This window comes from Ranitomeya imitator, chromosome 1, assembly GCF_032444005.1.
Source record: "Ranitomeya imitator isolate aRanImi1 chromosome 1, aRanImi1.pri, whole genome shotgun sequence".
NCBI classification, from domain to species: domain Eukaryota; kingdom Metazoa; phylum Chordata; class Amphibia; order Anura; family Dendrobatidae; genus Ranitomeya; species Ranitomeya imitator.
The window spans coordinates 733,185,059-733,213,003 of NC_091282.1; the positions used below are offsets into that span (position 1 = coordinate 733,185,059).

Below are 27,945 nucleotides of genomic sequence, written 5' to 3' on the forward strand. Positions count from 1 at the left end.
TATCTTCAGGCTAGTTAGTTTCTCAGGCTGTGCCGAGTTGCATAGGCAGAGTTAGGCTGCCTCTAGTGTTGTTTGGAGAGGATTAGGGATTGCGGTCTGCAGAGTTCCCACGTCTCAGAGCTCGTTCTATGATTTTGGGTTATTGTCAGATCACTGTATGTGCTCTGACCGCTATGTCCATTGTAGTACTGAATTGCCTTTCATAACAGTACAGGAAGCCAAAAGTACTAATGATTCTCAATAGAGGGAAAAAAGAAGTTCTGAGACCATTTTTTTTTCTTTGCACTGTGTTTTGCCTTTTTTTCCCCTAGACATTTGGGTGGTTCAGTACACAGGTGTAGCAATGGACATTAGAAGTCTGTCTTCATTTGTGGATCAGCTCTCGGCAAGAGTACAAAAGATTCAAGACACTATTGATCAGAAAGCTATGTTGGAATCAAGAATTCCTATTCCTGATTTGTTTTTTGGAGATAGAACTAAGTTTCTGAGTTTCAAAAATAATTGTAAATTATTTCTGGCCTTGAAACCTCGCTCCTCTGGTGATCCAGTTCAACAGGTTTTGATTGTTATTTCTTTTTTGCGCGGCGACCCTCAGGACTGGGCATTTTCTCTTGCGCCAGGAGATCCTGCATTGAGTAATATCGATGCGTTTTTCCTGGCGCTCGGATTGCTGTACGATGAACCTAATTCAGTGGATCAGGCAGAGAAAAATTTGCTGGCTCTTTGTCAGGGTCAGGATGAGATAGAGGTATATTGTCAGAAATTTAGAAAGTGGTCCGTGCTCACTCAATGGAATGAATCTGCGCTGGCAGCTATGTTCAGAAAGGGTCTCTCTGAAGCCCTTAAGGATGTCATGGTGGGATTTCCTATGCCTGCTGGTTTGAATGAGTCTATGTCTTTGGCCATTCAGATCGGTCGACGCTTGCGTGAGCGTAAATCTGTGCACCATTTGGCGGTATTACCTGAGCTTAAACCTGAGCCTATGCAGTGCGATAGGACTTTGACCAGAGTTAAACGGCAAGAACACAGACGTCTGAATGGGCTGTGTTTCTACTGTGGTGATTCCACTCATGCTATCTCTGAAGCGCACTAAGCGGTTCGCTAGGTCTGCCACCATTGGTACGGTACAGTCAAAATGTCTTCTGTCCGTTACCTTGATCTGCTCTTTGTCATCATATTCTGTCATGGCATTTGTGGATTCAGGCGCTGCCCTGAATTTGATGGACTTGGAGTATGCTAAGCGTTGTGGGTTTCTCTTAGAGCCCTTGCAGTGTCCTATTCCATTGAGAGGAATTGATGCCACGCCTTTGGCCAAGAACAAGCCTCAATACTGGACCCAGCTGACCATGTGCATGGCTCCTGCACATCAGGAGGTTATTCGCTTTCTGGTGTTGCATAATCTGCATGATGTGGTCGTGTTGGGGTTGCCATGGCTACAAGCCCATAATCCAGTATTAGATTGGAAATCCATGTCGGTGTCCAGCTGGGGTTGTCAGGGGGTACATGGTGATGTTCCATTTCTGTCAATTTCGTCATCCACCCCTTCTGAGGTTCCAGAGTTCTTGTCTGATTACCGGGATGTATTTGATGAGCCCAAGTCCGATGCCCTACCTCCGCATAGGGATTGTGATTGTGCTATCAATTTGATTCCTGGTAGTAAATTCCCAAAAGGTCGACTGTTTAATTTATCCGTGCCTGAGCACGCCGCTATGCGCAGTTATGTGAAGGAATCCCTGGAGAAGGGGCATATTCCCCCGTCATCGTCACCATTAGGAGCAGGGTTCTTTTTTGTAGCCAAGAAGGATGGTTCGCTGAGACCTTGTATAGATTACCGCCTTCTAAATAAGATCACGGTTAAATTTCAGTACCCCTTGCCATTGTTATCTGATTTGTTTGCTCGGATTAAGGGGGCTAGTTGGTTCACCAAGATAGATCTTCGTGGTGCGTATAATCTGGTGCGAATCAGGCGAGGAGATGAACGGAAAACTGCATTTAATACGCCCGAGGGTCATTTTGAGTATCTAGTGATGCCATTTGGACTTGCCAATGCTCCATCAGTGTTTCAGTCCTTTATGCATGACATCTTCAGAGAGTACCTGGATAAATTCCTGATTGTGTACTTGGATGACATTTTGATCTTCTCGGATGATTGGGAGTCTCATGTGAAGCAGGTCAGAACAGTTTTTCAGATCCTGCGTGCTAATTCTTTGTTTGTGAAGGGATCAAAGTGTCTCTTTGGTGTGCAGAAGGTTTCATTTTTGGGGTTCATCTTTTCCCCTTCTACTATCGAGATGGATCCTGTTAAGGTCCAAGCCATCCATGATTGGACTCAGCCGACATCTCTGAAAAGTCTGCAAAAGTTCCTGGGCTTTGCTAATTTTTATCGTCGCTTCATCTGCAATTTTTCTAGTATTGCCAAACCATTGACCGATTTGACCAAGAAGGGTGCTGATTTGGTCAATTGGTCTTCTGCTGCTGTGGAGGCTTTTCAAGACTTGAAGCGTCGTTTTTCTTCTGCCCCTGTGTTGTGTCAACCAGATGTTTCTCTTCCGTTCCAGGTCGAGGTTGATGCTTCTGAGATTGGAGCAGGGGCTGTTTTGTCGCAGAGAGGTTCTGATTGCTCGGTGATGAAACCATGCGCTTTTTTTTCCAGGAAGTTTTCGCCTGCTGAGTGAAATTATGATGTGGGCAACCGAGAGTTGCTAGCCATGAAGTGGGCATTCGAGGAGTGGCGTCATTGGCTTGAAGGAGCTAAGCATCGCGTGGTGGTATTGATTGATCATAAGAACTTGACTTATCTTGAGTCTGCTAAGCGGTTGAATCCTAGACAGGCTCGTTGGTCGCTGTTTTTTGCCCGTTTTGACTTTGTGATTTCGTACCTTCCGGGCTCTAAAAATGTGAAGGCGGATGCTCTGTCTAGGAGTTTTGTGCCCGACTCTCCGGGTTTGTCTGAGCCGGCGGGTATCCTCAAGGAAGGATTAATTGTGTCTGCCATCTCCCCTGATTTGCGGCGGGTGCTGCAAAAATTTCAGGCTAATAAACCTGATCGTTGTCCAGCGGAGAGACTGTTTGTCCCTGATAGGTGGACCAATAAAGTTATCTCTGAGGTTCATTGTTCGGTGTTGGCTGGTCATCCTGGAATCTTTGGTACCAGAGAGTTGGTGGCTAGATCCTTTTGGTGGCCGTCTCTGTCGCGGGATGTGCGTGTTTTTGTGCAGTCCTGTGGGATTTGTGCTCGGGCTAAGCCCTGCTGTTCTCGTGCCAGTGGGTTGCTTTTGCCCTTGCCGGTCCCGAAGAGGCCTTGGACACATATCTCTATGGATTTTATTTCTGATCTTCCCGTTTCTCAAAAGATGTCAGTCATTTGGGTGGTCTGTGATCGCTTTTCTAAGATGGTCCATCTGGTACCCTTGTCTAAATTGCCTTCCTCCTCTGATTTGGTGCCATTGTTCTTCCAGCATGTGGTTCGTTTACATGGCATTCCAGAGAATATCGTTTCTGACAGAGGTTCCCAGTTTGTTTCAAGGTTTTGGCGAGCCTTTTGTGGTAGGATGGGCATTGACTTGTCTTTTTCCTCGGCTTTCCATCCTCAGACTAATGGCCAGACCAAACGAACCAATCAGACCTTGGAAACATATCTGAGATGCTTTGTTTCTGCCGATCAGGATGACTGGGTGTCCTTTTTGCCTTTGGCTGAGTTCGCCCTTAATAATCGGGCCAGCTCGGCTACCTTGGTTTCGCCATTTTTCTGCAATTCTGGGTTCCATCCTCGTTTCTCTTCAGGACAGGTTGAGTCTTCGGACTGTCCTGGTGTGGATACTGTGGTGGACAGGTTGCAGCAGATTTGGACTCATGTAGTGGACAATTTGACCTTGTCTCAGGAGAAGGCTCAATGTTTCGCTAATCGCAGACGCCGTGTGGGTCCCCGACTTCGTGTTGGGGATCTGGTTTGGTTATCTTCTCGTCATATTCCTATAAAGGTTTCCTCTCCTAAGTTTAAACCTCGTTTCATTGGTCCGTATAGGATTTCTGAGGTTCTTGATCCTGTGTCTTTTCGTCTGACCCTTCCAGATTCTTTTTCCATACATAACGTATTCCATAGGTTATTGTTGCGGAGATACGTGGCACCTATGGTTCCATCTGTTGATCCTCCTGCCACGGTTTTGGTGGAGGGGGAATTGGAGTATATTGTGGAGAAGATTTTGGATTCTCGTGTTTCTAGACGGAAACTCCAGTATCTGGTTAAATGGAAGGGTTATGCTCAGGAAGATAATTCCTGAGTTTTTGCCTCTGATGTCCATGCTCCCGATCTTGTTCGTGCCTTTCATGTGGCTCATCCTGGTCGGCCTGGGGGCTCTGGTGAGGGTTCGGTGACCCCTCCTCAAGGGGGGGTACTGTTGTGAATTCTGTGGCAGAGCTCCCTCCTGTGGTCACAAGTGGTACTTCGGCTGATTCTCTCTGTGAGCTTCTGTTGGTGGAGGGAAGTGGTACTGCGGCTTCTGAGTTTCCTCCCTCAGGTGATCTGGTGAGGTCGTTAGGTGCTTCTCTACTTAACTCCACCTAATGCTTTGATCCTGGCTTCCTGTCAATGTTCCAGTGTTGGACTTGCTTTTCCCTGGATCATTCCTGTGGCCTGCTGCTCTGCATAGCCAAGTTCTTCTTTGCTATTTGTTTGCTATTTTTTCTGTCCAGCTTGTCTAATTTGTTGCTGGAAGCTCTGGGACGCAAAGGGTGTACCTCCGTGCCGTTAGTTCGGTACGGAGGGTCTTTTTGCCCCCTTTGCGTGGTTTTCTTTAGGGTTTTGTGTAGACCGCAAAGTTACCTTTTCTATCCTCGATCTGTTAAGAAAGTCGGGCCTCAAATTGCTGAATCTATTTCATCTCTACGTTTGTCTTTTCATCTTAACTCACAGTCATTATATGTGGGGGGCTGCCTTTTCCTTTGGGGTATTTCTCTGAGGCAAGGTAGGCTTATTTTCTATCTTCAGGCTAGTTAGTTTCTCAGGCTGTGCCGAGTTGCATAGGCAGAGTTAGGCGCAATCCACGGCTGCCTCTAGTGTTGTTTGGAGAGGATTAGGGATTGCGGTCTGCAGAGTTCCCACGTCTCAGAGCTCGTTCTATGATTTTGGGTTATTGTCAGATCACTGTATGTGCTCTGACCGCTATGTCCATTGTAGTACTGAATTGCCTTTCATAACAGGCAGTGCAGTGATACAGCGGGGCAGTATATGTGGGGCAGACTGTGGGGGCACAGTTATGGCGGTGCAGTGATACAGCAGGGCAGTACAGTCATGGCCAAAATTTTTAAGAATGACACCAAAATTATATTTTCACATGATCTGCTGCCCTCTGGTTTTTATTAGTGTTTGTCTGATGTTTATATCACATACAGAAATATAATTGCAATCATATTATGAGTACCAATAGGTTATATTGACAGTTAGAATGAGTTAATGCAGCAAGTCAATATTTGCAGTGTTGACCCTTCTTCTTCAAGACCTCTGCAATTCTCCCTGGCATGCTCTCAATCAACTTCTGGACCAAATCCTGACTGATAGCAGTCCATTCTTGCATAATCAATGCTTGCATTTTGCCAGAATTTGTTGGTTTTTGTTTGTCCACCTGTCTCTTGATGATTGACCACAAGTTCTCAATGGGATTAAGATCTGGGGAGTTTCCAGGCCATGGACCCAAAATCTCTATGTTTTGTTCCATGAGCCATTTAGTTATCACCTTTGCTTTATGGCAAGATGCTCCATCATGCTGGAAAAGGCATTGTTGGGTGCCAAACTGCTCTTGGACGGTTGGGAGAAGTTGCTCTTGGAGGACATTCTGATACCATTCTTTATTCATGGCTGTGTTTTTAGGCAAGACTGTGAGTGAGCCGATTTCCTTGGCTTAGAAGCAACCCCAGACATGAATGGTTTCAGGATGCTTTACAGTTGGCATGAGACAAGACTGGTGGCAGCGCTCACCTCTTCTCCGAATAAGCTGTTTTCCAGATGTCCCAATCGAAAAAGGGATTCATCAGAGAAAATGACTTTGCCCCAGTCCTCAGCAGTCAACTCCCTGTACCTTTTGCAAAATATCAGTCGGCCCCTGATGTTTTTTCTGGAGAGAAGTGGCTTTTTTGCTACCCTCCTTGAAACCAGGCCTTGCTCAAAGAGTCTCCGCCTCACAGTGCGTGCAGAAGCACTCACACCAGCCTGCTGCCATTCCTGAGCAAGCTCGGCACTGCTGGTAGTCCGATCCCGCAGCTGAAACAGTTTTAAGATACGGTCCTGGCGCTTGCTGGTTTATCTTGGGCGCCCTGGAGCCTTTTTGACAACAATGGAAGCTCTCTCCTCGAAGTTCTTGATGATGCAACAGATTGTTGACTGAGGTGCAATCTTTGTAGCTGTGATATTCTTCCCTGTTAGGCCATTTTTGTGCAGTGCAATGATGGCTGCACGTGTTTCTTTAGAGATAACCATGGTTAACTGAAGAGAAACAATGATACCAAGCACCAGCCTCCTTTTAAAGTGTCCAGTGATGTCATTCTTACTTAATCATGACTGATTGATCGCCAGCCCTGTCCTCATCAACACCCACACCTGTGTTAATGGATCAATCACTAAAATGATGTTAGCTGCTCCTTTTAAGGCAGGACTGCAATGATGTTGAAATGTGTTTTGGGGGTTAAAGTTAATTTTCTGGGCAAATATTGACTTTGCAAGTACAGTAATTGCTGTTAAGCTGATCACTCTGACATTCAGGAGTATATGCAAATTGTCATTAGAAAAAATGAAGCAGTAGACTTTGGAAAAATTAATATTTGTCTCATTCTCAAAATTTTTGTCCATGACTGTATATGTCGGGGCAGGCTGTGGGGGGAACAGTTATGGCGGTGCAGTGATACAGCGGGGCAGTATATGTGGGGCAGGCTGTGGGGGGCACTGTTATGGCGGTGCAGTGATACAGCAGGGCAGTATATGTGGGGCAGACTGTGGGGGCACTGTTTTGGCGGTGCAGTGATACAGCGGGGCAGTATATGTGGGGCAGGCTGTGGGGGGCACTGTTATGGCGGTGCAGTGATACAGCGGGGCAGTATATGTGGGGCAGGCTGTGGGGGGCACTTTTATGGCGGTGCAGTGATACAGCGGGGCAGTATATGTGGGGCAGGCTGTGGGGGGCACAGTTATGGCGGTGCAGTGATACAGCAGGGCAGTATATGTGGGGCAGGCTGTGGGGGGCACAGTTATGGCGGTGCAGTGATACAGCAGGGTAGTGGGGCAGACTGTGGGGGGCACTGTTATGGCGGTGCAGTGATACAGCAGGGCAGTGGGGCAGGCTGTGGGGGGGCACTGTTATGGCGGTGCAGTGATACAGCAGGGCAGTGGGGCAGGCTGTGCGGGGCACAGTTATGGCGGTGCAGTGATACAGCAGGGCAGTATATGTGGAGCAGGCTGTGGGGGGCACTGTTATGGCGGTGCAGTGATACAGCAGGGCAGTATATGTGGGGCAGGCAGTGGGGGGCACTGTTATGGCGGTGCAGTGATACAGTGGAGCAGTATATGTGGGGCAGGCTGTGGGGGGCACAGTTATGCCGGTGCAGTGATACAGCAGGGAAGTATATGTGGGGCAGGCTGTGGGGGGCACTGTTATGGCGGTGCAGTGATACAGCAGGGCAGTATATGTGGGGCAGGCTGTGGGGGCACAGTTATGGCGGTGCAGTGATACAGCGGGGCAGTATATGTGGACAGGCTGTGGGGGCACAGTTATGGCGGTGCAGTGATACAGCAGGGCAGTATATGTGGGGCCTGCTGTGGGGGGCACAGTTATGGCGGTGCAGTGATACAGTGGAGCAGTATATGTGGGGCAGACTGTGGGGGGCACAGTTATGGCGGTGCAGTGATACAGCAGGGCAGTATATGTGGGGCAGGCTGTGGGGGGCACAGTTATGGCGGTGCAGTGATACAGCAGGGTAGTGGGGCAGACTGTGGGGGGCACTGTTATGGCGGTGCAGTGATACAGCAGGGCAGTGGGGCAGGCTGTGGGGGGGCACTGTTATGGCGATGCAGTGATACAGCAGGGCAGTGGGGCAGGTGTTGTGAATTCTGTTGTCGGGCTCCCTCCTGTGGTCATGAATGGTACTTCGGCTGGTTCTGTCCATGGACTTCCTCTGGTGGGTGTTTCTGAGTTTCCTTCCACAGGTGACGAGGTTAATTCGTTAGCAGGCTGCTCTATTTAACTCCACTTAGATCTTTGCTCCATGCCACCTGTCAATGTTCCAGTATTGGTCTAGTTCACTCCTGGATCGTTCTTGTGACTTGTCTTCCCAGCAGAAGCTAAGTTCCAGCTTGTATTTCTTTGGTTTGCTATTTTTCTGTCCAGCTTGCTATTTTTATTGTTGTCTTGCTTGCTGGAAGCTCTGGGACGCAGAGGGAGCGCCTCCGCACCGTGAGTCGGTGCGGAGGCTCTTTTTGCGCCCTCTGCGTGGTCTTTTTGTAGGTTTTTGTGCTGACCGCAAAGTAACCTTTCCTATCCTCGGTCTGTTCAGTAAGTCGGGCCTCACTTTGCTAAATCTATTTCATCTCTGTGTTTGTATTTTCATCTTTACTCACAGTCATTATATGTGGGGGGCTGCCTTTTCCTTTGGGGAATTTCTCTGAGGCAAGGTAGGCTTTATTTTTCTTTCTTCAGGGCTAGCTAGTTCCTTAGGCTGTGCCGAGTTGCATAGGGAGCGTTAGGCGCAATCCACGGCTATTTCTAGTGTGTTTGATAGGATTAGGGATTGCGGTCAGCAGAGTTCCCACGTCCCAGAGCTCGTCCTTATTATCAGTAACTGTCAGGTCCTTCCGTGTTCTCTTAACCACCAGGTCCATTATTGTCCTGACCATCAGGTCATAACAGGCAGGCTGTGCGGGGCACAGTTGTGGCGGTGCAGTGATACAGCAGGGCAGTATATGTGGGGCAGGCTGTGGGGGGCACTGTTATGGCGGTGCAGTGATACAGCAGGGCAGTATATGTGGGGCAGGCTGTGGGGGGCACTGTTATGGTGGTGCAGTGATACAGCAGGGCAGTATATGTGGGGCAGGCTGTGGGGGGCACAGTTATGCCGGTGCAGTGATACAGCAGGGAAGTATATGTGGGGCAGGCTGTGGGGGCACTGTTATGGCGGTGCAGTGATAAAGCGGGGCAGTATATGTGGGGCAGACTGTGGGGGGCACTGTTATGGCGGTGCAGTGATACAGCAGGGCACTATGTGTGGGGCAGGCTGTGGGGGGCACTGTTATGGCGGTGCAGTGATACAGCAGGGTAGTGGGGCAGACTGTGGGGGGCACTGTTATGGCGGTGCAGTGATACAGCAGGGCAGTATATGTGGGGCAGACTGTGGGGGGCACTGTTATGGCGGTGCAGTGATACAGCAGGGCAATATATGTAGGGCAGGCTGTGGAGGGCACAGTTATGGCGGTGCAGTGATACAGCAGGGCAGTATATGTGGGGCAGGCTGTGGGGGGCACTGTTATGGCGGTGCAGTGATACAGCAGGGCAGTATATGTGGGGCAGGCTGTGGGGGGCACAGTTATGGCGGTGCAGTGATACAGCAGGGCAGTATATGTGGGGCAGGCTGTGGGGGGCACAGTTATGGCGGTGCAGTGATACAGCAGGGCAGTATATGTGGGGCAGGCTGTGGGGGGCACTGTTATGGCGGTGCAGTGATACAGCAGGGCAGTATATGTCGGGCAGGCTGTGAAGGGCACTGTTATGGCGGTGCAGTGATACAGCAGGCAAGTATATGTGGGGCAGGCTGTGGGTGGCACTGTTATGGCGGTGCAGTGATACAGCAGGGCAGTATATGTGGGGCAGGCTGTGGGGGGGCACAGTTATGGCGGTGCAGTGATACAGCAGGGCAGTATATGTGGGGCCTGCTGTGGGGGGCACAGTTATGGCGGTGCAGTGATACAGCGGGGCAGTATATGTGGGGCAGACTGTGGGGGCACAGTTATGGCGGAGCAGTGATACAGCAGAGCAGTATATGTGGGGTAGGCTGTGGGGGCACAGTTATGGCGGTGCAGTGATACAGCAGAGCAGTATATGTGGGGCAGGCTGTGGGGGGCACAGTTATGGCGGTGCAGTGATACAGCGGGGCAGTATATGTGGGGCAGACTGTGGGGGCACAGTTATGGCGGTGCAGTGATACAGCAGGGCAGTACAGTCATGGCCAAAATTTTTGAGAATGACACCAAAATTATATTTTCACATGATCTGCTGCCCTCTGGTTTTTATTAGTGTTTGTCTGATGTTTATATCACATACAGAAATATAATTGCAATCATATTATGAGTACCAATAGGTTATATTGACAGTTAGAATGAGTTAATGCAGCAATTCAATATTTGCAGTGTTGACCCTTCTTCTTCAAGACCTCTGCAATTCTCCCTGGCATGCTCTCAATCAACTTCTGGACCAAATCCTGACTGATAGCAGTCCATTCTTGCATAATCAATGCTTGCATTTTGCCAGAATTTGTTGGTTTTTGTTTGTCCACCTGTCTCTTGATGATTGACCACAAGTTCTCAATGGGATTAAGATCTGGGGAGTTTCCAGGCCATGGACCCAAAATCTCTATGTTTTGTTCCATGAGCCATTTAGTTATCACCTTTGCTTTATGGCAAGATGCTCCATCATGCTTGAAAAGGCATTGTTGGGTGCCAAACTGCTCTTGGACGGTTGGGAGAAGTTGCTCTTGGAGGACATTCTGATACCATTCTTTATTCATGGCTGTGTTTTTAGGCAAGACTGTGAGTGAGCCGATTTCCTTGGCTTAGAAGCAACCCCAGACATGAATGGTTTCAGGATGCTTTACAGTTGGCATGAGACAAGACTGGTGGCAGCGCTCACCTCTTCTCCGAATAAGCTGTTTTCCAGATGTCCCAATCGAAAAAGGGATTCATCAGAGAAAATGACTTTGCCCCAGTCCTCAGCAGTCAACTCCCTGTACCTTTTGCAAAATATCAGTCGGTCCCTGATGTTTTTTCTGGAGAGAAGTGGCTTTTTTGCTACCCTCCTTGAAACCAGGCCTTGCTCAAAGAGTCTCCGCCTCACAGTGCGTGCAGAAGCACTCACACCAGCCTGCTGCCATTCCTGAGCAAGCTCGGCACTGCTGGTAGTCCGATCCCGCAGCTGAAACAGTTTTAAGATACGGTCCTGGCGCTTGCTGGTTTATCTTGGGCGCCCTGGAGTCTTTTTGACAACAATGGAAGCTCTCTCCTCGAAGTTCTTGATGATGCAACAGATTGTTGACTGAGGTGCAATCTTTGTAGCTGTGATATTCTTCCCTGTTAGGCCATTTTTGTGCAGTGCAATGATGGCTGCACGTGTTTCTTTAGAGATAACCATGGTTAACTGAAGAGAAACAATGATACCAAGCACCAGCCTCCTTTTAAAGTGTCCAGTGATGTCATTCTTACTTAATCATGACTGATTGATCGCCAGCCCTGTCCTCATCAACACCCACACCTGTGTTAATGGATCAATCACTAAAATGATGTTAGCTGCTCCTTTTAAGGCAGGACTGCAATGATGTTGAAATGTGTTTTGGGGGTTAAAGTTCATTTTCTGGGCAAATGTTGACTTTGCAAGTACAGTAATTGCTGTTAAGCTGATCACTCTGACATTCAGGAGTATATGCAAATTGTCATTAGAAAAAATGAAGCAGTAGACTTTGGAAAAATTAATATTTGTCTCATTCTCAAAATTTTTGTCCATGACTGTATATGTCGGGGCAGGCTGTGGGGGGAACAGTTATGGCGGTGCAGTGATACAGCGGGGCAGTATATGTGGGGCAGGCTGTGGGGGGCACTGTTATGGCGGTGCAGTGATACAGCAGGGCAGTATATGTGGGGCAGACTGTGGGGGCACTGTTTTGGCGGTGCAGTGATACAGCGGGGCAGTATATGTGGGGCAGGCTGTGGGGGGCACTGTTATGGCGGTGCAGTGATACAGCGGGGCAGTATATGTGGGGCAGGCTGTGGGGGGCACTTTTATGGCGGTGCAGTGATACAGCGGGGCAGTATATGTGGGGCAGGCTGTGGGGGGCACAGTTATGGCGGTGCAGAGATACAGCAGGGCAGTATATGTGGGGCCTGCTGTGGGGGGCACAGTTATGGCGGTGCAGTGATACAGTGGAGCAGTATATGTGGGGCAGACTGTGGGGGGCACAGTTATGGCGGTGCAGTGATACAGCAGGGCAGTATATGTGGGGCAGGCTGTGGGGGGCACAGTTATGGCGGTGCAGTGATACAGCAGGGTAGTGGGGCAGACTGTGGGGGGCACTGTTATGGCGGTGCAGTGATACAGCAGGGCAGTGGGGCAGGCTGTGGGGGGGCACTGTTATGGCTATGCAGTGATACAGCTGGGCAGTGGGGCAGGTGTTGTGAATTCTGTTGTCGGGCTCCCTCCTGTGGTCATGAATGGTACTTCGGCTGGTTCTGTCCATGGACTTCCTCTGGTGGGTGTTTCTGAGTTTCCTTCCACAGGTGACGAGGTTAATTCGTTAGCAGGCTGCTCTATTTAACTCCACTTAGATCTTTGCTCCATGCCACCTGTAAATGTTCCAGTATTGGTCTAGTTCACTCCTGGATCGTTCTTGTGACCTGTCTTCCCAGCAGAAGCTAAGTTCCAGCTTGTATTTCTTTGGTTTGCTATTTTTCTGTCCAGCTTGCTATTTAATTTGTTGTCTTGCTTGCTGGAAGCTCTGGGACGCAGAGGGAGCGCCTCCGCACCGTGAGTCGGTGCGGAGGCTCTTTTTGCGCCCTCTGCGTGGTCTTTTTGTAGGTTTTTGTGCTGACCGCAAAGTAACCTTTCCTATCCTCGGTCTGTTCAGTAAGTCGGGCCTCACTTTGCTAAATCTATTTCATCTCTGTGTTTGTATTTTCATCTTTACTCACAGTCATTATATGTGGGGGGCTGCCTTTTCCTTTGGGGAATTTCTCTGAGGCAAGGTAGGCTTTATTTTTCTTTCTTCAGGGCTAGCTAGTTCCTTAGGCTGTGCCGAGTTGCATAGGGAGCGTTAGGCGCAATCCACGGCTATTTCTAGTGTGTTTGATAGGATTAGGGATTGCGGTCAGCAGAGTTCCCACGTCCCAGAGCTCGTCCTTATTATCAGTAACTGTCAGGTCCTTCCGTGTTCTCTTAACCACCAGGTCCATTATTGTCCTGACCATCAGGTCATAACAGGCAGGCTGTGCGGGGCACAGTTGTGGCGGTGCAGTGATACAGCAGGGCAGTATATGTGGGGCAGGCTGTGGGGGGCACTGTTATGGCGGTGCAGTGATACAGCAGGGCAGTATATGTGGGGCAGGCTGTGGGGGGCACTGTTATGGTGGTGCAGTGATACAGCAGGGCAGTATATGTGGGGCAGGCTGTGGGGGGCACAGTTATGCCGGTGCAGTGATACAGCAGGGAAGTATATGTGGGGCAGGCTGTGGGGGCACTGTTATGGCGGTGCAGTGATAAAGCGGGGCAGTATATGTGGGGCAGACTGTGGGGGGCACTGTTATGGCGGTGCAGTGATACAGCAGGGCACTATGTGTGGGGCAGGCTGTGGGGGGCACTGTTATGGCGGTGCAGTGATACAGCAGGGTAGTGGGGCAGACTGTGGGGGGCACTGTTATGGCGGTGCAGTGATACAGCAGGGCAGTATATGCGGGGCAGACTATGGGGGGCACTGTTATGGCGGTGCAGTGATACAGCAGGGCAATATATGTAGGGCAGGCTGTGGAGGGCACAGTTATGGCGGTGCAGTGATACAGCAGGGCAGTATATGTGGGGCAGGCTGTGGGGGGCACTGTTATGGCGGTGCAGTGATACAGCAGGGCAGTATATGTGGGGCAGGCTGTGGGGGGCACAGTTATGGCGGTGCAGTGAAACAGCAGGGCAGTATATGTGGGGCAGGCTGTGGGGGGCACAGTTATGGCGGTGCAGTGATACAGCAGGGCAGTATATGTGGGGCAGGCTGTGGGGGGCACTGTTATGGCGGTGCAGTGATACAGCAGGGCAGTATATGTCGGGCAGGCTGTGAAGGGCACTGTTATGGCGGTGCAGTGATACAGCATGGCAGCATATGTGGGGCAGGCTGTGGGGGGCACTGTTATGGCGGTGCAGTGATACAGCAGGGCAGTATATGTGGGGCAGGCTGTGGGGGGCACTGTTATGGCGGTGCAGTGATACAGCAGGCAAGTATATGTGGGGCAGGCTGTGGGTGGCACTGTTATGGCGGTGCAGTGATACAGCAGGGCAGTATATGTGGGGCAGGCTGTGGGGGGGCACAGTTATGGCGGTGCAGTGATACAGCAGGGCAGTATATGTGGGGCCTGCTGTGGGGGGCACAGTTATGGCGGTGCAGTGATACAGCGGGGCAGTATATGGGGGGCAGACTGTGGGGGCACAGTTATGGCGGAGCAGTGATACAGCAGAGCAGTATATGTGGGGTAGGCTGTGGGGGCACAGTTATGGCGGTGCAGTGATACAGCAGAGCAGTATATGTGGGGCAGGCTGTGGGGGGCACAGTTATGGCGGTGCAGTGATACAGCGGGGCAGTATATGTGGGGCAGGCTGTGGGGGGCACAGTTATGGCGGTGCAGTGATACAGCGGGGCAGTATATGTGGGGCAGGCTGTGGGGGGCACAGTTATGGCGGTGCAGTGATACAGCGGGGCAGTATATGTGGGGCAGGCTGTGGGGGCACTGTTATGGCGGTGCAGTGATACAGCAGGGCAGTATATGTGGGGCAGGCTTTGGGGGGCACTGTTATGGCGGTGCAGTGATACAGCAGGGCAGTATCTGTGGGGCAGGCTGTGGGGGGCACTGTTATGGCGGTGCAGTGATACAGCGGGGCAGTATATGTGGGGCAGGCTGTGGGGGGCACTTTTATGGCGGTGCAGTGATACAGCGGGGCAGTATATGTGGGGCAGGCTGTGGGGGGCACAGTTATGGCGGTGCAGTGATACAGCAGGGCAGTATATGTGGGGCAGGCTGTGGGGGGCACAGTTATGGCGGTGCAGTGATACAGCAGGGTAGTGGGGCAGACTGTGGGGGGCACTGTTATGGCGGTGCAGTGATACAGCAGGGCAGTGGGGCAGGCTGTGGGGGGGCACTGTTATGGCGGTGCAGTGATACAGCAGGGCAGTGGGGCAGGCTGTGCGGGGCACAGTTATGGCGGTGCAGTGATACAGCAGGGCAGTATATGTGGAGCAGGCTGTGGGGGGCACTGTTATGGCGGTGCAGTGATACAGCAGGGCAGTATATGTGGGGCAGGCAGTGGGGGGCACTGTTATGGCGGTGCAGTGATACAGTGGAGCAGTATATGTGGGGCAGGCTGTGGGGGGCACAGTTATGCCGGTGCAGTGATACAGCAGGGAAGTATATGTGGGGCAGGCTGTGGGGGGCACTGTTATGGCGGTGCAGTGATACAGCAGGGCAGTATATGTGGGGCAGGCTGTGGGGGCACAGTTATGGCGGTGCAGTGATACAGCGGGGCAGTATATGTGGACAGGCTGTGGGGGGCACAGTTATGGCGGTGCAGTGATACAGCAGGGCAGTATATGTGGGGCCTGCTATGGGGGGCACAGTTATGGCGGTGCAGTGATACAGTGGAGCAGTATATGTGGGGCAGACTGTGGGGGGCACAGTTATGGCGGTGCAGTGATACAGCAGGGCAGTATATGTGGGGCAGGCTGTGGGGGGCACAGTTATGGCGGTGCAGTGATACAGCAGGGTAGTGGGGCAGACTGTGGGGGGCACTGTTATGGCGGTGCAGTGATACAGCAGGGCAGTGGGGCAGGCTGTGGGGGGGCACTGTTATGGCGATGCAGTGATACAGCAGGGCAGTGGGGCAGGTGTTGTGAATTCTGTTGTCGGGCTCCCTCCTGTGGTCATGAATGGTACTTCGGCTGGTTCTGTCCATGGACTTCCTCTGGTGGGTGTTTCTGAGTTTCCTTCCACAGGTGACGAGGTTAATTCGTTAGCAGGCTGCTCTATTTAACTCCACTTAGATCTTTGCTCCATGCCACCTGTCAATGTTCCAGTATTGGTCTAGTTCACTCCTGGATCGTTCTTGTGACCTGTCTTCCCAGCAGAAGCTAAGTTCCAGCTTGTATTTCTTTGGTTTGCTATTTTTCTGTCCAGCTTGCTATTTTTATTGTTGTCTTGCTTGCTGGAAGCTCTGGGACGCAGAGGGAGCGCCTCCGCACCGTGAGTCGGTGCGGAGGCTCTTTTTGCGCCCTCTGCGTGGTCTTTTTGTAGGTTTTTGTGCTGACCGCAAAGTAACCTTTCCTATCCTCGGTCTGTTCAGTAAGTCGGGCCTCACTTTGCTAAATCTATTTCATCTCTGTGTTTGTATTTTCATCTTTACTCACAGTCATTATATGTGGGGGGCTGCCTTTTCCTTTGGGGAATTTCTCTGAGGCAAGGTAGGCTTTATTTTTCTTTCTTCAGGGCTAGCTAGTTCCTTAGGCTGTGCCGAGTTGCATAGGGAGCGTTAGGCGCAATCCACGGCTATTTCTAGTGTGTTTGATAGGATTAGGGATTGCGGTCAGCAGAGTTCCCACGTCCCAGAGCTCGTCCTTATTATCAGTAACTGTCAGGTCCTTCCGTGTTCTCTTAACCACCAGGTCCATTATTGTCCTGACCATCAGGTCATAACAGGCAGGCTGTGCGGGGCACAGTTATGGCGGTGCAGTGATACAGCAGGGCAGTATATGTGGGGCAGGCTGTGGGGGGCACTGTTATGGCGGTGCAGTGATACAGCAGGGCAGTATATGTGGGGCAGGCTGTGGGGGGCACTGTTATGGCGGTGCAGTGATACAGCAGGGCAGTATATGTGGGGCAGGCTGTGGGGGGCACTGTTATGGTGGTGCAGTGATACAGCAGGGCAGTATATGTGGGGCAGGCTGTGGGGGGCACAGTTATGCCGGTGCAGTGATACAGCAGGGAAGTATATGTGGGGCAGGCTGTGGGGGCACTGTTATGGCGGTGCAGTGATAAAGCGGGGCAGTATATGTGGGGCAGGCTGTGGGGGGCACTGTTATGGCGGTGCAGTGATACAGCAGGGTAGTGGGGCAGACTGTGGGGGGCACTGTTATGGCGGTGCAGTGATATAGCAGGGCAGTATATGTGGGGCAGACTGTGGGGGGCACTGTTATGGCGGTGCAGTGATACAGCAGGGCAATATATGTAGGGCAGGCTGTGGAGGGCACAGTTATGGCGGTGCAGTGATACAGCAGGGCAGTATATGTGGGGCAGGCTGTGGGGGGCACTGTTATGGCGGTGCAGTGATACAGCAGGGCAGTATATGTGGGGCAGGCTGTGGGGGGCACAGTTATGGCGGTGCAGTGATACAGCAGGGCAGTATATGTGGGGCAGGCTGTGGGGGGCACAGTTATGGCGGTGCAGTGATACAGCAGGGCAGTATATGTGGGGCAGGCTGTGGGGGGCACTGTTATGGCGGTGCAGTGATACAGCAGGGCAGTATATGTCGGGCAGGCTGTGAAGGGCACTGTTATGGCGGTGCAGTGATACAGCATGGCAGCATATGTGGGGCAGGCTGTGGGGGGCACTGTTATGGCGGTGCAGTGATACAGCAGGGCAGTATATGTGGGGCAGGCTGTGGGGGGCACTGTTATGGCGGTGCAGTGATACAGCAGGCAAGTATATGTGGGGCAGGCTGTGGGTGGCACTGTTATGGCGGTGCAGTGATACAGCAGGGCAGTATATGTGGGGCAGGCTGTGGGGGGGCACAGTTATGGCGGTGCAGTGATACAGCAGGGCAGTATATGTGGGGCCTGCTGTGGGGGGCACAGTTATGGCGGTGCAGTGATACAGCGGGGCAGTATATGTGGGGCAGACTGTGGGGGCACAGTTATGGCGGAGCAGTGATACAGCAGAGCAGTATATGTGGGGTAGGCTGTGGGGGGCACAGTTATGGCGGTGCAGTGATACAGCGGGGCAGTATATGTGGGGCAGGCTGTGGGGGGCACAGTTATGGCGGTGCAGTGATACAGCGGGGCAGTATATGTGGGGCAGGCTGTGGGGGGCACAGTTATGGCGGTGCAGTGATACAGCGGGGCAGTATATGTGGGGCAGGCTGTGGGGGCACTGTTATGGCGGTGCAGTGATACAGCAGGGCAGTATATGTGGGGCAGGCTTTGGGGGGCACTGTTATGGCGGTGCAGTGATACAGCAGGGCAGTATATGTGGGGCAGGCTGTGGGGGGCACTGTTATGGCGGTGCAGTGATACAGCGGGGCAGTATATGTGGGGCAGGCTGTGGGGGGCACTGTTATGGCGGTGCAGTGATACAGCGGGGCAGCATATGTGGGGCAGGCTGTGGGGGGCACTGTTATGGCGGTGCAGTGATACAGCAGGGCAGTATATGTGGGGCAGGCTGTGGGGGGCACTGTTATGGCGGTGCAGTGATACAGCAGGCAAGTATATGTGGGGCAGGCTGTGGGTGGCACTGTTATGGCGGTGCAGTGATACAGCAGGGCAGTATATGTGGGGCAGGCTGTGGGGCGCACAGTGATGGCGGTGCAGTGATACAGCGGGGCAGTGGGGCAGGCTGTGCGGGGCACAGTTATGGCGGTGCAGTTATACAGCAGGGCAGTATATGTGGAGCAGGCTGTGGGGGGCACTGTTATGGCGGTGCAGTGATACAGCAGGGCAGTATATGTGGGGCAGGCAGTGGGGGGCACTGTTATGGCGGTGCAGTGATACAGCAGAGCAGTATATGTGGGGCAGGCTGTGGGGGGCACTGTTATGGCGGTGCAGTGATACAGCAGAGCAGTATATGTGGGGCAGGCTGTGGGGGGCACTGTTATGGCGGTGCAGTGATACAGCGGGGCAGTATATGTGGGGCAGGCTGTGGGGGGCACTGTTATGGCGGTGCAGTTATACAGCAGGGCAGTATATGTGGAGCAGGCTGTGGGGGGCACTGTTATGGCGGTGCAGTGATACAGCAGGGCAGTATATGTGGGGCAGGCTGTGGGGGGCACTGTTATGGCGGTGCAGTGATACAGCAGGGCAGTATATGTGGGGCAGGCTGTGGGGGCACAGTTATGGCGGTGCAGTTATACAGCAGGGCAGTATATGTGGAGCAGGCTGTGGGGGGCACTGTTATGGCGGTGCAGTGATACAGCAGGGCAGTATATGTGGGGCAGGCAGTGGGGGGCACTGTTATGGCGGTGCAGTGATACAGCAGAGCAGTATATGTGGGGCAGGCTGTGGGGGGCACTGTTATGGCGGTGCAGTGATACAGCAGAGCAGTATATGTGGGGCAGGCTGTGGGGGGCACTGTTATGGCGGTGCAGTGATACAGCGGGGCAGTATATGTGGGGCAGGCTGTGGGGGGCACTGTTATGGCGGTGCAGTGATACAGCAGAGCAGTATATGTGGGGCAGGCTGTGGGGGGCACTGTTATGGCGGTGCAGTGATACAGCAGGGCAGTATATGTGGGGCAGGCTGTGGGGGGCACTGTTATGGCGGTGCAGTGATACAGCAGGGCAGTATATGTGGGGCAGGCTGTGGGGGGCACTGTTATGGCGGTGCAGTGATACAGCAGGGCAGTATATGTGGGGCAGGCTGTGGGGGGCACTGTTATGGCGGTGCAGTGATACAGCAGGGCAGTATATGTGGGGCAGGCTGTGGGGGGCACTGTTATGGCGGTGCAGTGATACAGCAGGGCAGTATATGTGGGGCAGGCTGTGGGGGCACAGTTATGGCGGTGCAGTTATACAGCAGGGCAGTATATGTGGAGCAGGCTGTGGGGGGCACTGTTATGGCGGTGCAGTGATACAGCAGGGCAGTATATGTGGGGCAGGCAGTGGGGGGCACTGTTATGGCGGTGCAGTGATACAGCAGAGCAGTATATGTGGGGCAGGCTGTGGGGGGCACTGTTATGGCGGTGCAGTGATACAGCAGAGCAGTATATGTGGGGCAGGCTGTGGGGGGCACTGTTATGGCGGTGCAGTGATACAGCGGGGCAGTATATGTGGGGCAGGCTGTGGGGGGCACTGTTATGGCGGTGCAGTGATACAGCAGAGCAGTATATGTGGGGCAGGCTGTGGGGGGCACTGTTATGGCGGTGCAGTGATACAGCAGGGCAGTATATGTGGGGCAGGCTGTGGGGGGCACTGTTATGGCGGTGCAGTGATACAGCAGGGCAGTATATGTGGGGCAGGCTGTGGGGGGCACTGTTATGGCGGTGCAGTGATACAGCAGGGCAGTATATGTGGGGCAGGCTGTGGGGGGCACTGTTATGGCGGTGCAGTGATACAGCAGGGCAGTATATGTGGGGCAGCCTCCTCAGTGCACACACACAGGACGCGTCTCCATTCCATGTGTACACACCATTACCGCGCGCTACCGCCGCAGCACTTCACGGGTATCACTGCATGTGCCTCCGCGACAGACGGCTCCTCTCACAGACTCCTACCAACTTCCATGAAATGCTCCAAGACCACGGACACCGCCTTGCAGTCCGGCACCGACAGACCCGAAGTCATTCTCGCTCTCAGGGTTAGTATTCGCTCCAAAAATCAGGGCCTAATTACTTTAACCAGTCGGGTCACTATGGAAACCAGACGCCTTCTTTGGCATACACCCACGTAATAGAAGTGGAACAGTCTAACAGAGGAAATGTGAACAAAAGTGGGAGCTACCAATGTCGCATAAGGGGAGATAGAACTTATTCCCTGCTACATATATTAAGTAGTTCTTTACTTTGCAGTGCATCTTAACCCTTTAATCCCACCAGGGTTCTTAGAATATTTATTATGAACCAAACCCGATTAATTACCATTAATTTATACAATCTGGTATTATTTTATATTTGTAATACCTTTTTATTACAGGGAAATGCTGAGCTCTGATCCCACCTTTATGAATCCACAATTATGAAGATACCGGATATGATGTGAGACCTTATTGACGTATCTGATATCTGACCGCGCTGTCACCTCCATTTCTAATAGGACATGTTGCGCGGCGTTCACCATCGGTGCCTGACAGACCCTGATCACTTATTTTGAGGTCAGTCAGGTTTCGTCTGCTTTCCAGTCTCAGGACGTCTGCATCGGGTTTGAACGGACAGTTTTTCAGTTTTGTGCATATATTGTCATATTTCAATATTTTTTTCTTTTTTTTTTTTGCCATTTTCAATATTTTCGTCAATGGGTTACTATGGCAACCAGGGGCCTTCTTAAGGCTCCCACGTTGTCGTCTTGGTGCTCCTGTGACGTCCACGGGCCAGGTCCATAGGACACCATGTGATAACCCCATCCTGCTATCCGCCGTCCATGGATTGCACAAGTCGCGTGCGGGCGTATGGACCTCAGTCCACACCATACCTGGCTGTGTTATACAGAGAGCATGTGCTGACCCCTTAAATGCTGCTGTCAGTCTCTGACAGCAGCATTGAAAGGGATTGAACATCCTTAGAGTAAGGCCAGGGTCACACTAGACCGTAATACCGCCGAGTGCAATGCGATAAAAAAATCGCTTTGCACTCGGACCAATGATAAGTTATGGGGCAGCTCCCAGCAGCCGACTTTTTGTCGGCCGTTTTCCTCGGTCCGAGACCATCGCAGCATGCTGCGATGGTCTCGGACCGAGGAAAACTCTCGGCTCACTCGCACCTATATAAGCCTATGGGTGCGAGTGAGACAGCGCACACCACTCGGATATCATCCGAGTGATGTGCGCTATAAGCGGACCCCAGCAATGGAGGAGATGGAGAAATTCATTTCTCCGCCTCCTCCGCAGCTGTGCTCCGATCCTCCCTGTGCGAGAGAATCGGAGCACAGACGCATGACACTCGGCTCCTGCTCTGCTGCGAACAGGAGCCGAGGGTCATTAGCATATCGCATGCGATGATCTCGCATCGGATGCAATACGCTAGTGTGACCCCGGCCTAATTGTTAGACTTGTAGCCCATGTGACTGCAGATTTATGAAACCTTACATTGCACTCTGTAAGTAACGGACTTGTAGCCTAAGGCTAGGTTCACATTGCGTTAAAGCAGCCCGTTCAACACATGTGTTAAACGGGCTGCGTTAACGCAAGTGCCAACATGTCATATCGCTAGTGCAGATAGAGCTAGCAGATGCTCTATCTGCGCAAGCAGTGACAGACCCAGAAACGCTGCAGCCCGCGTCCCAGGGTCCATCACTCAATGACGGCACATCGCTAACGCACGCCCATTTTGGGCATGCGCTAGCGATGCGTCCGACATAGGACTTAATGGCGGCGTTAACGTACTGCGTTACACCGCGTTATGCCGCGGTGTAACACAGTCCGTCTAACGGACGCCTCCAACGCAAAGTGAACCCAGTCTTAGGCTGGACTTCCTTTTAAGGCACACTGTTTTGGGGCAAACCATTCCAGGTGCTTATCTGCACCCTTCATTGCAGAGTGCCGAAGGGTTACCATGACAGCCTAAAGCTTGCTGAAGGCCTTCATGACTGTCATGTTGGTACTCCTTTGAAGCCCAGACACAGTCTCAGCTTCACAAGAGTCCATAATTTCTGCTGTATACTGCAATACAGTGGTGTTGTAGTATATAGAACAAGCAATCAGACCAGACGTGGGCAAAGTGCAGCCCGCGGGTCACATCCAGCCCTCTGGCTGTCTCAATTTGGCCCGCGGACCAAGACAGCCGAGGGGCTGAAAACAGTGGCCCATGGTCTGCACTGTGTCCACTCACTGTCTATATCCACACTGACTGCATTGGTGAAGGAGGGGCCTCAGGTTGACCTCATAAGCTGGCCAGGGGGAGGCTGTGCGGGCCTCATATGCTGGCCAGGGGGAGGCTGTGCGGGCCTCATATGCTCGCCAGGGAGAGGCTGGGAGGGCCTCATATGCTGGCCAGGGGGAGGCTGCGTGGGCCTCATATGCTGGCCAGGGGGAGGCTGTGCGGGCCTCATATGCTGGCCAGGGGGAGGCTGTGAGGGCCTCATATGCTGGCCAGGGGGAGGCTGCGCGGGCCTCATATGCTGGCCAGGGAGAGGCTGTGCGGGCCTCATATGCTCGCCAGGGAGAGGCTGTGCGGGCCTCATATGCTGGCCAAGGAGAGGCTGTGCGGGCCTCATATGCTGGCCAGAGGGAGGCTGTGAGGGCCTCATATGCTGGCCAGGGGGAGGCTGTGCGGGCCTCATATGCTGGCCAGGGGGAGACTGTGCGGGCCTCATATGCTGGCCAGGGGGAGGCTGTGCGGGCCTCATATGCTGGCCAGGGGGAGGCTGTGCGGGCCTCATATACTGGCCGGGGGGAGGCTGTATTCGGGTTCAAACGGTATGTAGGGTAATGTCGGAATACTTAACTCTGTTCAATGTTGAGTGATAATTAATATTAATTATAATATATTATATGCTGATATTAATATTGAGCTTAATTCATTTCAGTCTTAGTTCGGCCCTCCACAACAGTCATGGTCTCTCATGTGGCCCCTCTGGAAAATTAATTGCCCACCCCTGAATCAGACGATCGAGGTTCCAAATGCTATATGTGAGTTAAGGCCAGGAGACCAGTGACATTTAAATCGGCTGTCTGATTTGCAACATTGAATGCAAAGATTTCCTATGGTGTCACATTGTGACCTGCAACTTACCACGACTATGACACAGAGCCACAAATGTTTCCACACGTGTTGGATTTTCTGTTTTTCTTAATTATGGGAAAATAAAGGAGATGACAACAAATAATAATTCAAGTATTGTGATTTTTATTATTACTGTCATATTTATTGTACTTATAAATTTGAGGTTCTTAGTGCAGACTTCGATCAAACTGTGCGAGCCAACGACAAGATGAACTCATCAGACAGGGCCCTACACTAACCTAATTATTGTGTATATACTATTCTTATCACATCCTTTCATTACTATATTATAATACTTATTATGATTACCATTACTCTAGTACTATGAGCTCTCTAGAATTAAAGCTGTTGATCCAAAAGAAGGCAAAAACAACACATTAAAGGGAATCTGTCACCCCCAAAATCGCATCTGAGCTGCGGCCACCGGCATCAGGGGCTTATCTACAGCATTCTGTAATGCTGTAGATAAGCCCCTGATGTATCCTGAAAGAGGAGAAATAAAGGTTATATTATACTCACCCAGGGGCGATCCCGCTGCGGTCCGGGTCCAACGGGCGTCGCGGTCCGGTCCAGCGCCTCTTATCTTCATTAGATGACGTCCTCTTCTTGTCTTCTTGCCACAGCTCCGGTGCAGGCGTACTTTGTCTTCCTGTTGAGGGCAGAGCAAAGTACTGCAGTGCGCAGGCGCCAGTAAAGGTCAGAGAGGCCTGGCGCCGGAGCCGCGGCAAGAAGACAAGAAGAGGACTTCATCTGATGAAGATAGGAGGCGCTGGACCGGACTGCGACGCCCATCGGACCTGGACCACAGCGGGACCGCCCCTGGGTGAGTACAATATAACCTTTATTTCTCATCTTTCAGGTTACATCGGGGGCTTATGTATTGTATCACAGAACATATAATGAAGGTGCCTACAAAAAAACAGAAATTCACAGCAAGAAAACACCATATATGAATAGAATAATACATTGTAACATAGTTAGTAAGGCCGAAAAAAGACATTTGTCCATCCAGTTCAGCCTATATTCCATCATACTAAATCCCCAGATCTACGTCCTTCTACAGAACCTAATTGTATGATACAATATTGTTCTGCTCCAGGAAGACATCCAGGCCTCTCTTGAACCCCTCGACTGACTTCGCCATCACCACCTCCTGTTTATCCTCCTGAATCGTCACTCAGATAAGTTCTCTTAATTTTCATAAGTATGTCTCCTGATGAACTGATCTCAGGGAAACGCGTCGAGATTTTCATACTTTAAAGAGAAAGTTAAACATTTAGATTTTTTTCTATTTATTTACACTGTTTGGTGTGTTGTTTTGGGCTTTATTGTATATTATCTCTATTTTTGGTAGAAGTGTTATTTTTTTGCCCCTACCTATATATGTTATATGGTATTTTTTGTTATCCCCTTGCAAGTAGCCTAGGGTGTTACTAGGGGCAGACTACGTGGAGTGGGGGCGCCATCTGCGCAGGATTCTAGGGTGCCAACCCCCACTGGCAGGTAGGGTCATACTAGGGATCTGGTGCAGCTTTCGCTAGTTTGTTGCTCATTCCTATTTTAACAATCAAACGTGTGTTATGTTATGCACTTTTGTATCTGGGCAAGTGCAATAAGTTCATTAATTATTAGTTCTTGAGTGTATGTTCTGCTGTTTGACTTTTTTCTATTTTTCTTGCACGTAAGGGCCTATTAGGGCGATTTAGGGATAGCCTACGTTGAGCGGGGGCGCCAATGCGCAGGATATATAGGGTGCCAACCTCCGCAGCAAGGTAGGGGACAGATAGTTGGGACCCTAGGGATCGAGAGCACCCTGTATCTTGGTCTTATATCTTTGTGTCAAACGGCTGATACTGGTTTTAGGTTGTATGTGGTATGTGTTTTTATTATAAAGAATATTATTAAATGTTAAGTTTTATTGGGTATATTATTCTATTCATATATGGTGTTTTCTTGCTGTGAATCGGGGCTTATGTACAGCACTAGCTGAAGAGCCCGGCATTGCCTGGGCATAGTAAATATCTGTGGTTAGTTATAGCACCTCACTTCTCTTATTTTCCCATCACGCCTCTCATTTTCCCCCTCACTCCACTTATTTCCCCCCTCACTCCTCTCATTCCCCCCTCACTCCTCTCATTCCCCCCTAACACTTTATTTCAACCTCACATCTGTCATTTTCCAATCACTCCACTATTTTCCCTCACTCCTCTCATTTTGCACTCACACCTTTTCATTTTCACCTCACACCTCTCATTATCACCTCACACCTCTCATTTTCCCCTCGGTATATACGTTTGTCATCTCCCCTGTATATAGTATATACCTGAATGTCATCTCCTCCTGTATATTGTATATACCTATGTGTCATCTCCTCCTGTATATAGTATATACACGTATGTCATCTCTTCTGTATATAGTATATACCTGTATGTCATCTCCTCCTATATATAGTATATTCCTGTATGTCATCTCCTGTATATAGTATATACCTGTATGTCATCTCCCCTGTATATAGTATATACCTGCTGTATGTCATGTCCTCCGTTATATACCTACCGTATGTGTCATCTCCTCTTTTATATAGTATATACCTGTATGTCATCTCCTCCTGTATATAGTATATACGTGTGTCATCTCCTCCTGTATATAGTATATACCTGTATGTCATCTCCTCCTGTATATAGTATATACCTGTAAGTCATCTCCTCCTGTACATAGTACATACCTGTGTGTCATCTGCTCCTGTATATAGTATATACCTGTGTGTCATCTCCCCTGTATATAGTACGTACTTGTATGTCATCTCCTCCTGTATTAGACCTCGTTCACACATTATTTGGTCAGTATTTTTACCTCAGTATTTGTAAGCTAAATTGGCAGCCTGATAAATCCCCAGCCAACAGGAAGCTCTCCCCCCTGGCAGTATATATTAGCTCATGCAGCGCCCCAGGGTCCTGGTTGTTGCAGTAATATCATTCTCCTCTATGGGGGAGTAATGTTAGGTTTGGATCTCTTTACCAGGTATCACAAACATACAACACATTTCATACTCCAGCCCACCAGGGGGAGCTATGCTCCTATTTATTAGGGCACTATTCACACATAGGTAAAACTGATGACCTGGAGAGGAAGTTAGGCAGTTGCTGCCTGAGCTTCGCTCAGGTAGTTGGCGGGGTGGGAGCCTGTCAGAGGCCTAGACAGAAGGATACGGGGCTGTGCCTGCCCTAAGTGCGGCAGTTCCTAAAAAAGGACACAAGAAGAGAATTGTATTGTAGAGAGGGTGAATAACAGAATAAGTCATAGCAAAGGAGTGGATAACAGAAGGAGTTCTGCCCTGCACAGGCTGCCTCCTTCTGAGGCGCAGGATCCCGGTAGCCGGAACACCGAGGGAGCAACAGTCCTTTATGCCTTGCTCCAGAGACCGGCAGGACAGCTAATTGCAAGTTACTGATCCGCCCCTACACCCAGGAGGCAAGGTGGCACCCACAAGAGGCCGGGGCATGATAGAGTCCCTGTAAAAAGCCTCAAGCCACCGGTCATACGGGTTGTCCTATCCATCTGGGGGACAGAGAGAGGGAGACATCACATCTACAACATCTGTGAGGACCTTATGAGAGGCTTAGCAGTAAGGTACTACAACACCAAGGCGCTAGAGGAAGGCTACTGATTTTCACCTGGATAAGGGGACTCTGGATTTGCCCCCAAACTGGCCGGACTCTGCCTGCCCTGTGATCTGTGCTCTGGACTGTGGATGCTGAAGCCTTCAGTAAAAGGTAAAGAGACTGCAACCTTGTGTCCTTGTTCTTCACTGCGCCTCACACCATCTACGGAAGCCCTGGGGACATACTTCACCTGTGGGAAGGTATACCATCAAGCTGCCATTACATCACCCCAGCGGACCCCTTAAAGCAGCGTCGGTCACCCTGACCGAATACCACAGGTGGCGTCACGAACACTTCCCTTTAAAGACCTTTCCCTAGTACAACGGACCTCCCGAGGGCCACGCACCGGGTCAGCCACCGTGACATCCCCCTTGAGAACCGAAGGGCCCGGTACAGAGTTCCCCTGGCCCTTGGGGGCGCTCCACTCACACATACACATAATAGACAGGTCATGTGACTGACAGCTGCCGTATTTCCTATATGGTACATTTGTTGCTCTTGTAGTTTGTCTGCTTATTAATCAGATTTTTATTTTTGAAGGATAATACCAGACTTGTGTGTATTTTAGGGTGAGTTTCATGTGTCAAGTTGAGTGTGCTGAGTTGCGTGTGGCGACATGCATGTAGCGACTTTTATGAGATGAGTTTTGTG

General features: G+C 51.0%; 1 protein-coding gene across 1 annotated transcript in view; it reads right to left on the minus strand.

The window, feature by feature from the left end:
- CCDC175 (coiled-coil domain containing 175) overlaps positions 1-20,608 on the minus strand; it is a 182,128-nt gene extending 161,520 nt beyond the window's left edge. The window contains exon 1 of the mRNA XM_069733423.1: positions 20,471-20,608. Coding sequence (XP_069589524.1) covers positions 20,471-20,540 — 70 coding nt within the window. The 5' untranslated portion in view covers positions 20,541-20,608. The remainder of the gene's footprint in view (positions 1-20,470) is intronic.
- Between the last annotated feature and the right edge of the window lie 7,337 nt (positions 20,609-27,945).